This window comes from Ictidomys tridecemlineatus, chromosome 12, assembly GCF_052094955.1.
Source record: "Ictidomys tridecemlineatus isolate mIctTri1 chromosome 12, mIctTri1.hap1, whole genome shotgun sequence".
Lineage (NCBI taxonomy): Eukaryota > Metazoa > Chordata > Mammalia > Rodentia > Sciuridae > Ictidomys > Ictidomys tridecemlineatus.
Genome location: NC_135488.1, coordinates 84,986,841 through 85,001,303, shown reverse-complemented (window position 1 = coordinate 85,001,303; position 14,463 = coordinate 84,986,841). Strand labels below are relative to the sequence as shown.

The 14,463-nt window shown below is 46.5% G+C and overlaps 1 protein-coding gene across 3 annotated transcripts in view; it reads left to right on the top strand.

Moving 5' to 3' along the window:
- Positions 1-14,463, top strand: part of Prkce (protein kinase C epsilon) — a 476,126-nt gene that overhangs the window by 144,945 nt on the left and 316,718 nt on the right. Inside the window, exon 1 of one of the 3 annotated variants that reach the window (XM_021725840.3) lies at positions 3,406-3,425. The exons of the other annotated variants lie outside the window; for them this stretch is intronic. Coding sequence (XP_021581515.2) covers positions 3,423-3,425 — 3 coding nt within the window. The 5' untranslated portion in view covers positions 3,406-3,422. Of the gene's footprint in view, positions 1-3,405; positions 3,426-14,463 lie in introns of those variants that run through there. 3 annotated transcript variants of the gene reach the window in all.

Below are 14,463 nucleotides of genomic sequence, written 5' to 3'. Positions count from 1 at the left end.
AGATCCTGACTGGAGTCCATGTCCGTTTCCTTGGGGAAAGACCTCCCGAGCTACTCACCACTCATCCTTCCTGGCTCTCTACTGTCTAACCTGGGGCTTCTCAAAGTGTAACCCTGGAGGAGTAGTGGCAGCATTGCCTGGAGACTTGTTATTTTATTCTGAGACCTCTTCCTAGAGTTCCTGAATCAGAAACTCCGTGAGGGAGCCCAGAAACCCAAGCTTTAATTAGTCCTGCAGGTGATTCTGAAGCAAGTTCAAGTTTAAGAGCTCCAGCTTCACCCCCCACCCCGCCCCGCGCAATTTCTACTTTCTTCCCCTCTGCTGCTTGGCATATACTTGCTGCTCCATCCAGATTGGTCTCCCCTTTAAAAACACAGGAAGCATTTCCACCCTTACGCTGTTGCTGGGCCATCTCCCCTGGCCAGATTATTCTTGGGAGCCTACGAATTCTCCAAGGCTGTCCTCAGATCTCAGCACCCAGACTGCTTCTGGTCACCAGTACAGAGCGGTCACTCCCTCACTGATCCTCTCAGGATCTGACCCTGTCACTGTCACTTTACAGCTAGTTAACTGGGTTGCACCCCAATCCAAAGTTGTAGATTGGTTGGCGATCTGGTCCTGGTTGGAAAGGACTGTGCCCTCTTTCTCCTTTAATACTCAGCGTATCTTATACCAGTGATACACCGGTAATGCAGCACATGGCGGGTACACATGTTATACCTGGTGGATTTATTGACATTGGTAAGCTTGGAGGTTAGAGAAAAAGAACTGTAGAAAATTGTCCGGGGAGCACTGTTCCTGTCATTTCTGGTGGTGCATCGAGATCAGCATTAACAACCATAAGAAACTGCTATTCCCCAGATGCCCGACTTTTCACATCATTAGAGGAAACTCAACAGGTGCTGCTGGAGCACTGATTAAACAATTATCACCCCTCCCTGGCTTCCTGTTTGTGTACCGCCTGGAGAAGCAGAGTCGAGTCGCAGATGGGGCCACCCCTTCCCTCTGCTGAGCTAGTTGCCACAGAGCTGCCAGGATTGGCGCCGCGTGGCCTGGGCATGGGGGTGGGTGAGGGGCTTGTCTCTGCACCTGCCTGCCCTGCTGAAGATGCTCTCAAGGCTGCCGAGACGCTGTTCTAAGTAGAGAAGGATAATTTTAGAGCTGAGAATCATTGAGCCCAGTCTGGGATGGGCTGTCTGAGGCCAATGAGAGGAAGCGCCTTGCTTAGTCACTCGGCTGGTGGGAGTGGAGCTGGAGGGGATACTGGTCCCTCTGATTCCTAACTTAGAGTTCCCCAACTGTAACCAGGATCTGCATGGGTTGAATGACAGTTTGGGGGTCTCTTTATTAACTATGCCCCTGTACTGCTGGGCCAACCTTTCTAAATTACTATCAACTATAGTCTGCCCAGAATCTAGCACTTGAGAGTCCTCAGCCACCATGGAGATGTGTCCCCCCCACAGTTTATGTGGTAAGAGACTGAGTAAACTCACAGAGGAAAGGACTCAGGCATGGGTGCATCCCATGCACCCATGGGATGAGAGTCTTCCTGGTCCTGAAACTCTGCAGGCCTTCATCCCCATCCCTTCGATTGGCTGCCCTAGATCCTCTCAGGAGTAAGAGGTTTGTATTAGAACCTGGACAACTAAGAAATTTGTACTGATTTTGTTATTCCATAGCAGGAATGGCAATTAAATGTCATTCATAACTCTTTTTGATACTAATGGCCACCTAGAATGTGACCTTGAGAAGCATTTTGAGTCAGGGCTCTTGGGGGGCGGGGGGAGGTGGAAGGAGAAAGCACCATGACTGATTAACGACATCTGCCAAGAACAGCGTAAAGGAGAACTTGCAGCTGTGCACAGATGGAATCACTGCAGGCCTATTAGTAACAATTTCTCTTGGAAGTCATCTCATTGTTAGGTTTGACTGTGACAGAAAACCCCAAATAACAGTGACTTGGGGAAGAGAGATGTGTATTTTTTCTCACACAGAAAAGTCTGGGTAGCAGTCCAAGGAGGGGTTGGTAAGCCAAGGTCACAGGGTTCCAAGTGCCTTCTGACTCGGGGTGGTCTCCATCTTTTTGTCCAAGACATCCTGGGCATCTCTGTCCCAGGCATTAGGATGGAGAAAAAGATTATTAGAGGATATATCTTTTATAAAAAAGTAAAATCATGGGGCCGGGGTTGTGGCTCAGTGGTAGAGTGCTTGCCTAGCATGGGTGAGGCACTCACTGGGTTTGATCCCATGCACCACATAAAAATAAAAACAAATAAAATAAAGGTATTGTGTCCATCTACAACTAAAAAGAAAAAAAATAAGGTAAAATCATGACTGTCAAACAAACATAAGATAAACACATAGAAAATTTTATTTAACCCATTAATGAATAGGGGAAATAGTAAGATGTTAGAGCTGGTTCAAAGGAGAAGTCAACATGTACCTATAGTCCATCAGGAAAGCTGCAGTGAACCTACAGTTAGTTATAAAATTAACCAATATCCACTCCAATACCAGTTTTTTAAAAATGAATTTGCATTTTTATGATAGTGTGTTTGCATTATTAATAGTACTTTTTCACTCACAAAGTTGTACAACAGTACACAGAAAGTAAGTCTGAGATAACAGAAGTATGCCCTGGATGGGCACTCGATTGTTTTCTTTATGCATTTCAAAGTCTCACAGTTTTTCTTTGACCAGATGAAGGGGATAAGTCTGCCTGTGTTTAAGGAATGTTCATAAAAATGACTGTGTATGCATTCACTTATATCCTATGGCCAGAATATAGTCACATGGCCACCCTGGTAATAAGGGAGTTTAGATGTGGCCTATATACATTCTGTTGTATGGGAAAGGGGGTCCACAGACACTGACGGAGACTCATCTGTGGTTACTGCAGCCCTGTCCTTGACTAGAGCAAGAGGCAACTACAGTGAGAGGCAACCCAAGTCCATCAGATCATTTGTGGTCCATCCATGCAACACAACATGGTGTGGCCCTTCAAAGAAGGAGGCAGCAGTATGCGTACTGATATAAGGATGTCCAAGGTTCAGTGGGAACTGCAAACACACAGAAGAGTGTGTATAACAGATTGCTGCTTCAGTTGGAAAAAAAAAAAGACAAACCAAATGTGCTTCTACATACATAGAGTCTCAGTGAAAGGAAAAAAATAAGGACTAACAGTCTCTGGATAACTGGGGGCCACAAAAAAGAAGGAGACTTTATAATTATTTTGGTTCTTTTTGAATTGGTACCATGTTCATGTGTTATCTATAGTCACCATCTTTGGATATTTCCAGGGAAAACTGGAACTGGTCTGAGGCTATGGAAGCAGTGAGAATTCTAACGTGTTACAACAGGTTGACCAGACATGGGGAGAAGCGGAACTTGGAGAGGAACATGGAATTCTAGAATAACAGTACATGGTAGGGAATCTTTTCACTGCACATTCTTTTGTGATTCTTGAATTTCAAAGCACTTGGTTTTAATATCATTTTAAAACAAATTATATTTAAAAATAGAAGTAAAATTTTAATAATTATGGTGGCTGTTTCAGATATGCACACACCTCTGTACACAACTCCTTCCCATTTTTATACTCATTCACTCATTCTTGTGAAGAGATTCCACCACAGGGGAAATTTCTTGGTGTTATCTGTAGTCATCTCTTCCTAAAGTGGTAAGGAGCGTGATCTGAGAGCTTAGCAGCCCGGGTTTTGGCTTCGTCCTCAGACTTGGGCAGCCCAGGAGCCCTGTGAGTTTGGGAGAATCACACCCACTCTCTGAGTAGAAATTCTGCCTGTGTAAGTCAGGTGTAACTACACTTCCACTTCCCTTGCGGGGACATGTTCAGGATTGTGTTCTGGTGGTGGTGGTAGTGATGGTGGTGGTGTTCATTTGTCAGTGCTGGTGAAAAATGTAAAGCATTATTCAAATGCAAAGGATTGTTATTACCCATTGAGACACAAGTCTTACACAGAAATTCTATCCTGAGCAGCAGAAAGGCAATCTGAAACCTGAAGCCCAAAATGGGAACTGTTGACCTCTTGGCCAGCAAAACCAGGACTTAGGGTGCATGGATGGGTGTGTGCTGAGCCTCACTGGTGGATCACACAGGAGACTGAAGAGTATGATGGTGAAGAGCCAAAGCCCATGACTGCTGGTATTCCCTTCCATCTCCTGGGTGACCTTGGGCAGGTGACTGAGTCCCTCTGGGCCTCAGTGTTCTCTTCTGTATAGTGGGGGTAATACTAGCACCCACCTCATTGTCCTGAGCATTAAATGAGCTAACGTGGAAAGAATTCACTAGACCAGTGCCTGGCGCAGAGCAAGTACTGTGCAGTGGTGGTCACTGTGTGTACTTAAGTAGGTATGTCGGTTAACTTGTGCTGTTGACCTTCAAAGCACCCAGCATAGCAACCAGAGTTTAGTGTGGTAGTATCATAATCTTGGTGTGGTGGGAAAAGTGGATTGTTGTGGGCTGGGGTAGTGGCTCAGTGGTAGAGCGCTTGCCCAACATGGGTTGGATTTTCATTACTGAAAAAGTCCATCGACACCTTAAAAAAAAAAGTGAATTGTTAACGGTACTTTTCTTTGCTTTTGTGTATCTTGTAATTAAGTGGTAGAAAGACTTATGTGAAACAACACATATCAGCAAGAACAAATAGTGCACTGGGTAAATACTTCAATGTTGAGTGTACATATTAGAATTATTAAGTCTTGGCAAGGTGACAGGTACCTTAAGTTTTTAGGTTGATTGGAAAAAAAAAAAACACCAAAAAAACAGAAAGGACAAAAATTGGAAGAAATTCTATTGAAAATTCCATTTCTAGGGTTTCCTGGCCCAGCTAGCATCCCGGGAATGAGCCTTGTTTAGGATGGAGTTAATAAGCTTTTGGCATCTAGTTCCAGGATGCAAAACTTAAGGGAATTCTGCATTATCTCATCCAGTGTGCTAATCACCAGCCAGGAAGCCATTACACCTTCCTGAGGCACTTATCTAACTGGATTCAGAAGTGCAGATGCCTCCTCCCAGGCCTGGGATGGGCTCCCTGGCTTCTCTCTGCCAGGGCTTTTGTGGCCACAGGTCATTTTAAAAAAGAAGGGCCTTAAAGTGGCTCCATGACTGCATTAGCAGGAAAGGGCACACCGGGGTTAATGGCTAGATGCAGATGGCTCTTCCATGATGATTCTCTGCTGTGAAGCAGATGCAGGTGCTAATGAAGGAAGAAGGAGGCCTCTGGGCTCTGTCTTCTCCTTGCCTTCCAGCCCAGCCTCTGCTAGACTCTAGGTAGGATGAGAGAGTTTAGAGTTGGAAGGAACCCCAGGAGCCAGCCCTTCCCTTCCACAAAATAACAACGGAGCTCCAGGGAGATACAAAGAGGTCACCCAGAGACTTGATCCAAGCCAGGCCTAGCACTCAGGGCTCAGGGCCTTAACCCTGGAGGCCACTTAGGACAGCTCAGGGAGAAAACACAGACAGAATAGGGTCTACATTATGGTCTGTCCTGAATTGTCCTCTGCAAAATGCAAAGAACCTATGGGGCATTTATTAGGCATTGCTGAGATAATATAGAATACGCAATGCCACTCCCAGAGCACATGTTCCAGAATGCCAGCGTTGGCTCTCAAAGACAGCTGAAGTTAGCTGAATATTTGTGAAAGCGAATCCTCCAAGAGCATGTATAGTAAATTTGAAACTAAGTACAGTAGTGTGTGTCCTACATGAATCATACAAATTAACTCCCTTCGGGGAACAGGGTAGACAAGATAGTCAGAGAAGGCCTCTGGGAGGGGGGAGGGTTGAGAAAAGGAGGGATTTGGACAGGTGGATTTCACGTTGGAGTGGCCTAGAGCGTAACCACCTGCAGCCATCATGATGATGTTTGCTTCATCTGGGACCCCAGCCCAACTTTGGTGCCGGTTTGAGAAGAATCTTGAAGCCAGAGCTGGAGATTGCCAAAGGCAAACTGGGATGGATTTGTTCAGATTTCCCACACGGAGAACGATGTGGAGCCATTTCCCTAGAGAACCGTAGACTTGGGTCCTGCCACAGCCCTCGCCTCTTGCCACCCATCCCAAGCGCGGTCAGGGCCGCTGAAGATGTGCTCCCGTCTGCAGGGCGGCAGTTCCCAACTGCAGCTGGAGGTCAAAGCCCCACCTCTGTCCAGAGCTCTGCCTTGGTTCCTGGCACCACTGTTGGGGGCTGAGTTCACTCCTCCTCCAGGGGGATTTTAGTAATCTTTTTTTGTTGAAAACTGGGAAGGCGAATCAAACTCACAGACAAAATATGTAGTCGTATGTGGAAAAGGAGGGATGGATAATCTCACATCATCACCGGTTTGGAAGGAAAAGAAGAGCCCTAATTCCCCTCGGGCTGAACGGCTTGTGGGTGTGAGCCAGGCATCTTGACTCTTTCAATCCTCAGGCATATTCAGGAAGTGTATTAGGAGCCAAGAATATTTGGTGCAATGGAATTGCTGAGATGTCCTAGCCCTGCTGACATCTTGTGGAGCGCTTTCTCCTCTCTAGAGCCTTCTGTAGCATCTTAGCCACAGGCTGCAGTTGTCTTGATGGGCTCTGATAAGAAAAAAACCCGAGAAGGCGTGTGCCACATCCCCAGCTTGGGAGCTGTGGCAATGTGACTTCTCCAAAACCTAACCAACAGGGGCGTTGGTTTGGATGCTCTCTAAATTCCTTTCAGCGCTAAAGTTTCATGCTCTGGGGTTGAGATGGCTCCAGCTGCACTGGTTTAGAGCAGGTCAGAGGTGGCTGTTCCCACCCTGTTTCATAAAACCAGGCGCCCTCCCTCCCTGTAGGGGAGGAGAATTACCCTCCAGTATAATTTGGTCCCCTAGCCAGAACTTCATTACCATTTAAGAAGGCATGCTAATCTCATAAGAGGATTATGCAGGAAATTTGATACACCAGCAGGCCGGCCACCTTTGGTCTCTCTTTGGTGGTTCGGGGTCAAGAATATCATTTTTTTCTTTTTAACAGTGTCGTCTATCATTTGGCATAGTGTTTGTGCTACAGCCAAAATGAGCTGTGGTCATTGATTACAGGGTATTTGGGGTATTAACATTTTTTTCTCTCTCCATGGCTCAGTTGTATCCTCTTCGACTGTCCCTGCCCTGCCCTTCTCCCCCTTGGCCCTGTCCCACAGGCTCCTGTTCTTGCTTGCCATTTGGTGGTGTGGCTTTAGAGTCCCAACTCAAGTGCTTTCTCTTTTTCCTCCTGGGTCCCAACCTGACCCCCATCAGATCTCAGTAAAGGCCCTGCACTCAGAAAGTGGCCAAGCTACACTTCCAGTAGCTTGCAGGGGAGGTGGGTGTGGGAGAGGGTGGGTAGCCTAAGGGAACTCCCTGGGCCAATTGTAAATAGCCAGATGTTTTCTGCTGAAGGCCACCCCCCCACCACCACCACGCAGGGAGGACACTTAATTGATATTCTATCAATATTCTAGCAAATATACCGTATTTATTTATTTATGTATTTATTTATTTTGAATCCTGGGGATTGAACTCAGGGGCACTCAACTACATCCCCAGCCCTGTTTTGTATTTTAATTAGAGACAGGGTCTCACTGAGATGCTTAGTGCCTCAATTTTGCAGAGGCTGGCTTTAAACTCAGGATCCTCCTTTCCTCAGCCTCTGGAGTTGCTGGGATTAGGCGTGTGCCACCTGCCTGGCTGGCTATCCCACTCTCTATATCTCTTTTGTAAGAAAAAACTACGGTCGTTATTGAAGAACAACACGAGTTTAGAGCAGAAAACTGGGATGACTAGCAGCTACTACTGCTGCTGGAACCTGTGCTTCTGCCACTTTGCCATTCTGTGGGCTTTGGTATATCATCCTCAGGTCTCTATTTCTCATCTGAAAATACAAAAAACAAAAAAAGAACCCCAAAATGGGAGCATTATCCACCCCACCATTCCAGAGCCAGCACTGGGTTTATAGACATGAATGCCCTGAAGTACAAATGAGATGGTAAGAGTGTCAAAGGCGTCTGCGCAATCCTGACATTGAGAGCAAGACACAAGTCAGGTGTCTCTGCTGTAACCATCTGCTCTTGGTCTGTGAGTGCTGGAAAGACATGCCTTTGCTTAGGTTTGTATTTATTCATCTTTGCTTATTTTCACATTTAATTAAATTTCTTCAGTTATGCCACCTGGCACTGTGGAATACAGAAGTTTAAGGTGTGGCATTTCCCAATCAGTGTGTGATTTCAGGATTATGCTTTAGGGGCTCAGTTTACCTCTTCTCTTAGCCTAAACCAACTGTGAAGGTGAGAGGACAGTTGTTCTAAGTGACCAGGCCACATAGTATCTGTGCATTGCCCCTGGACTGTAGTGAGGCCTAAAGTTTTTGGGGTATCTGGATGCTGTGGACCTGGGACACTAGTTAATGCTTTTTCTGGGGATGAGACCCTGTGGCCTTTCCCAGGTATCCACGAGGGTGGATTCTGAGCCCCTCATCATCCCTAACACTCGGACGTATTCTTGCCTTTCTGTGTCTTCTGGGGAGACAGAAGCAATCCAGTGCTGGCCTGACTCCACACTTCTTGTGAAACTCCTGGCTTTTGTTCCTTTTGTTTTGTTTCAATTCATCTTTCTTTCCTTATCTTTAGAGTCCTACCATATTTTTATTATAATTTACTGAGGCTTTCCTTTCTGTTCTCTCTTCCACAAACTTACCCCCAAGCCCTGGTCTGTCCCCAGGCCACCTTGTGCTCCCCAAGGCCCATGGGTCAGCCAGACTGACCTTCCCTGCCTTCCAAATGTGCCACTTCTCTGTGTGGTGTTCCTGTCACTCCTTCCTTTCCCTCACTGTCCGGCGGTGAGCTGGTGAGGTCTGAAGGAGAGGGGAGGTGCAGTTTCTTTCAAAGGTGAAGCACTTTTAAAGAGAGAATCTTCTCAGGATCATCATGAGGATTCAGAGATTAGAAACGTTTTCTACAGTTACCTCTGAACTTCTTTGATAAGTGTTTCTGAAAGTCCACAGGGACATAGAAAGTGCTCTTAAAGAAATGATTCAAATGATAGAAATGATAGAAAGCCTGCAGAGAGAGCGTGGTGTGTGTGTGTGTGTGTGTGTTGGGGTAGGGACACACCTCACAGGGAGGGACTTTTTCCTGGCAGCCCTATCCTTTGCATAATAGCCAGGGCTCACTTATTTGGCTTTGCAATTCATGCATAATAGGCCTGTTCAGTTTGTTGAGTGCCAACTTTTAAAATCCCAAATAACCCTCAAACTCTGCTCACCTGGAGGCTCAACCAACTTCAGTGGCCTGCCTGAGTCCACCCTGGATGCTCTGGACCTGGAACACTAGTTAATGCTTTTTCTGGGGAATGAGACCCAGAAAAAGGAGAAGCCACGAACATAGTCCTGCCTTTAAAGGCAAGCCTGATGCTCTCTCCACCTCCCCTCCCACAGTGGGGGGGACCCAGGTGGACACCTCACTGCCTGCTTTTGAAGGTCAGGGTGGGCTACAGGTAGGGTTCCATCCAGCTCCGGTAGCAATAAGACTAGGTTCAGTCTTCCTGGAATTTCTCCTTCTCATCCCTGAAGTTGGGCAGAGTTTCAATCAGTTTGGTTTTTAGAGTACAACAGGAAAAAAAGAAAGTGACATACTTAACGATGCTATGACTTTCTCCCTATTGGTGCAACAAGAATTTCATAATAATTTTGCATAATCAGTTGATCAGCAGGGTAAAAATTGTTACCAGTCACATAGACATGTAAGTTCTGTTTTTACTTTTTTGGCATTCATAGGACATGTTTTTGTTACATCAAAATGTTCATTCCAAATATTTGGGATTGAAGCTGTAAACACAAATCAATCTTGCGACTTCGTAGATTTCTATCTTTATGGCTTCAGAAGATAGATGGACTGGCTGCCCTACACCCTCTTCTGGATTTGAAAGTTGCCTTTCATCTGAGCCACAAGGATAACATTTACGAGATCAATACCCCACCGGAAGTTTTAGCAAAGAAAGAATAAACGGCCCTGGGTCTCCGTTATGAGACCAGATGTTTGCTGAGGAAGGACAGGACCCTGGTGGGCAAGGCTCTCGGAAACTGTTATTAAACGGGAACATCCAAAGGGTTCATCTGTCACTTGAGGATTCCACCCTCCTTCCCTCCTTTCTTCCTTCATTTTTCCCATCTGCCTTATCTCCTTCCCAGCCAGCATTCTGAGCTGATGGTTTGAATTCAGAACAGAGGATCGTAACAAGCCTCCGACTCTGGTGGAGAATGACCAGTGCAGTTTTAATACGAGGAGGTGGAGACCTGTTTTTGATGTTTTTAATGCCTTGTTTTCTCCTTTGCCCTGCTTCAGCTCTCACCACACATATTTCCAAAACATGTCTAATGATAAAAACCTGTGTAAACATTCTCAAATTGGCCACCAAATGTATCCAGTAGCTTGCAGTCCGGGGTATTTGCTGAGGAAGAAAGCAAGTATGGCCCATTTGGTGTGATGGCTTAAATGCTCCAAGGACTGTTTGATGTTGGAAATGTTGGAGGCTCTTGCAGGAAGGTCTGTTGAGAATGAGGCCTTTGCTCTCCTGCTTACACAAGGCGCAGGGAGGGAGATCGGTCATCGTCATAGCCAGGATGATGCTGGTGGACAGTTTCTATGCATTTTTATATAAATTAACTCATCAGACCCTCACAACAAACCTTTGAGACAGGTACTGTGTTTCAGTCAGCTTTTACACTGCTGTGACTAAAGGATCGGAACAGAACAACTGTCAGGAGGAAGAGTTTTATTTGAGGGCTCACAGTCTCAGAGGTCTTAGTCCACAGAAGGCCAGCTGCATTCCTCAGGGTTCAAGGTGGGCAAGAACATCGTGGTGGATGGTGGCAGAGGGAAGCAACTCACATCATGTGATCAAGAAGCAGAGAGAGAGACTCCACTCTCCAGATACAAATATATACACCTCGGCCATGCCCTAAGTCCCACTTCCTCCAGCCACACCCCATCACTTCAGTTACCACTCAGGTAATCCCTGTCAGTAGATTAATTCATGATTAGGTTAAGAGTCTTACAACCCAATCATTTTTCCTCGGAACCTTCTTGCATTGTTTTGCACGTGAGCTTTTGGGGGACACCTCACATCCAAACCATAACATACCGTTTCCCCCAGTTTGTGGAGTGTGAATGAGGCACAGAGAGAGTAGCTGGTGAGCCTGAGGTCATGCCATTGCTAGGTGGGGCTTGGGCCCAATCAGTTGGCTCCAAAGGCCACGCACCCCATGCCATGTGGTCTGTCTTTTCCTCTTGTCTCCAGAACTCACCTGGCTCAAAATGCTGCCTTTCTTCTGGGGCAGTCAAGGAGAATGCCACTCTCATGAGTCAAGGTCTAGATGGATCCAAGAGGACACATTGTCCTCAACTGCTTCAGCCACAGAGCTGAGTGGCCCATCTGTTCTCCAAGTCTGTGGTTTCACGGATGGTTCTCTTCTTCCAGCTCGCTCGCTGCCAAGCTGACTGATGGATTGCATGTGGTTTTTTCATGTTTCTGGGCCTGGGATGAGGGTCCAGGTGATGGTAAGGCAGCACCCACATAGTGCAGATGGGATGTGGGAGGTTAAAGGACTGAGGCTGGATTGGATGACATTCCATAGCAAGCTGGTTTGTGAAATTGCTTGACTCAGAGTCCTGAGAGCCACCGACTGGAGCTTTGAAACCCATGGTGGTACCCTGGGAGGTGCGGAATGTAAAGCAAGTCATAACTCATTTTTCCTATAAAGCTTCAGGATAGCTCTCTGGGTAAACGAAGAACAATGGTAAGACTACAGGGAAGCAACAACACAAGGAAATAATTGCATCAAGATGGGTTCAGGCCCTGTCACTGCACAGCCCACGGTACAGATCTGGGGTGGTGGTTTCTTTGTAAAGTAATAGTGAATTTAATGGGGTTGCAAGTGATCACTGGTCTGGAGAAGGCAGATGGAACCTGCATGCAGGACTTTTACAGGGCTGAGATGAGCTCAACAGCAAAATAAAGGAGAATGTTTATAGTGGGTTGACTGAAGGGATGCATCTTCAATGGGTTCTCCAGCTGACTGTAATGGAAACATCATGGAGCTTTGGTTTTTCTTGGTATGAAACCATTTAACCAACAAAAGTTTATTGAGCATTTTTAAAGTGCCCAGCCGTGTTCCACGTGCTCCGACAGAGAGAGGGGAATCTCCAGGGCCCAGCAAGAATGATTTAGGTGTGGCTCTGCCTATGAGGGGCTCCAGCATTGAGAGCAGATTCCAGGTGGCCATGGGTTCAAAAGTTCAGGTGGATTTCATTTGGACTTTTCAGAGGGGAGAGTTTGGGAGGAACCAACCATGTGGAGGAAGGGGGGCAGAGTGTGGAAGGAGGGGGAGATGGCTGAAGCATAAGGGGGTGGGAGACCTGGGAGCGTTGATGAGGGCTGGCTTTTGAAAGATGTTAAATGCCAGCAAGAAATGTAACTTATGGCTGTAGGAATTCCAAGCGGAAGATTTTTTTTTTACTTTTTCATTTGGAAATGAGATCCTTAGGATAACTTCTGTCTCTGGGTCTTGATTCAGACCTAAGTGCTGTTGAAGTTTTTAAACTCCCTGCAGGAGTTCTCAGTGGAGGCCCTTGAGCTGCTGACAGACTGTCTTGGGACATGTGGTCCTTAGTGGCAGAAGCCAGGCAAGAATCCCGTTCTTCTGGCTCTTTCTCCCTGGCATCAGGCTGAAGGCTTATGGAGGCTCCCTCACTTCCAGAAAGCTTGTGTAGTCCTGGTGACAGATATTCTTACGTCAGAGATCTCAGAAGCAGCATCTTTGAACCTCAAGCATTGGGAGAACCATGCTTGGGGCAGGGAGCTTGGGAACTCTGTGTTCAGAACTCCTAAGGAGGGTCTGGGACCCCTGCAAGCCCCCGGTGCCCTATGGTAATCCTATAGGATGATGTAGATACACTGTGTTCTTGTAATATCTGGAAACTGGTTGATTGATGGAAAGGAGGTACAGCATTTAAAAACTATTGTTGATGTCTACAGTTATAGCATTCAGTATGGAACACTTAGAAGTTGAAGTAATGATCTTGCTCAGTTATAGATGCTAACGGAGGCTATAGAGCTTACAACCCGGATGGAAGAAGGCCACAACTGTTTATTGAACAGCTCTTAGTTGCAGGAGCCTCTGTTAGACTCTCGGGACTGAGGGGTGTTTGGAGGACTATAGGGTCCGGGTGATGCCCCAGAAAAGCTACCTGTGGAGTCATATAGTTGAGAAGAGAGTTCCTGACAATCTGGATGATGCTGAATGCCAAAGGAGTGGCTCAGATGGAGAATGTTTGATGAGGGCAGGAGGATCTAGGATGGGTCCCGGGAAGGAACACTTTTGGAGCTGATTTGGAGACTGGCGTGTGTTTGGGCAGGATGGTGACTGGGGGTGAGTCTAGCCAGAGCAGTGGGTATTTTCCGTGGTGAGGAGGGGGCACAGTGCAGAGGAAGTGGGTGGCCATGTTGAGGAACTGAATTCCATCCTGTGGTTAGTTTTGAGGGACATTTTGGAGCCAAGGGCCCCCTTATGGATCAGCTGGGTTTCTACATGCTGGATGGATTGTGTTAAGGAGGATGACGGGAGATCTAGGAACTTTAGGCCAGAGGCTTTGAGGGATGGCGTCAGGAGTGGAAATGGATCCAAAATAGGCATAGCAGCTTGTGAAGAAGGACTTGAGGCTCCAAATGAATGGCTGGGAGAACAGCCTATAGAATGTTCTAGAATTTGTCCAGTGCTCTGAGTTTTTTGGGTATATACATATTTTTTTTTCTAAAAATTATTGTGTAAAGTCAGCATATATCAGTTATTTCACATTCAAATTTATGTGTGTATGGAGACACATGGAATCAAGGAAGCTAGATGTCCTCTCACCTCCAGATGGAAGAAAAATTATTTTGTAGTTTGGGGAAAACCCAGGGCATTTTAATAGCAGTTGGTTTACAGAGAATGAAATGTGAACCAACCCAGGAAAGAAGTGCTGTGGGCTCTTGGGACAGATTAGAAACTAACTCAAATTGTGCACCCCCAAGCTGCACCAGTAGATAAGGCAAGGGTCTGGGGGCACACAAGCCCTCTAGGGCTCCCTGCATCTTGCCTTCAGGTCAGCCTGCTCTGGGAAGGAATCTGTTGTTGAACGGAGGTGAGTGTGATTGCCAGCCCTCTCCAACTCTGTGTGGTGACTTCCTTCCTTTTGTCTGGGTTTAGATGCATGGGGATGACACTGAGCTTTGAGCCCCGGGACCTGCAATTTCAACCTGGTTAACTAAGATGACTTGGCAATTTAGGTGGTGATAGGGGTGTCTTTGGAGATGCTGTGGGGCAAGAGGTGTGAATCTGTGTCACATGCAGAATGGATTACTTAATTAAGGACTACATTTTTCCCACAAGGTGGACTACTCTTTTCTGCCTTAGGAGTGTTTGCCT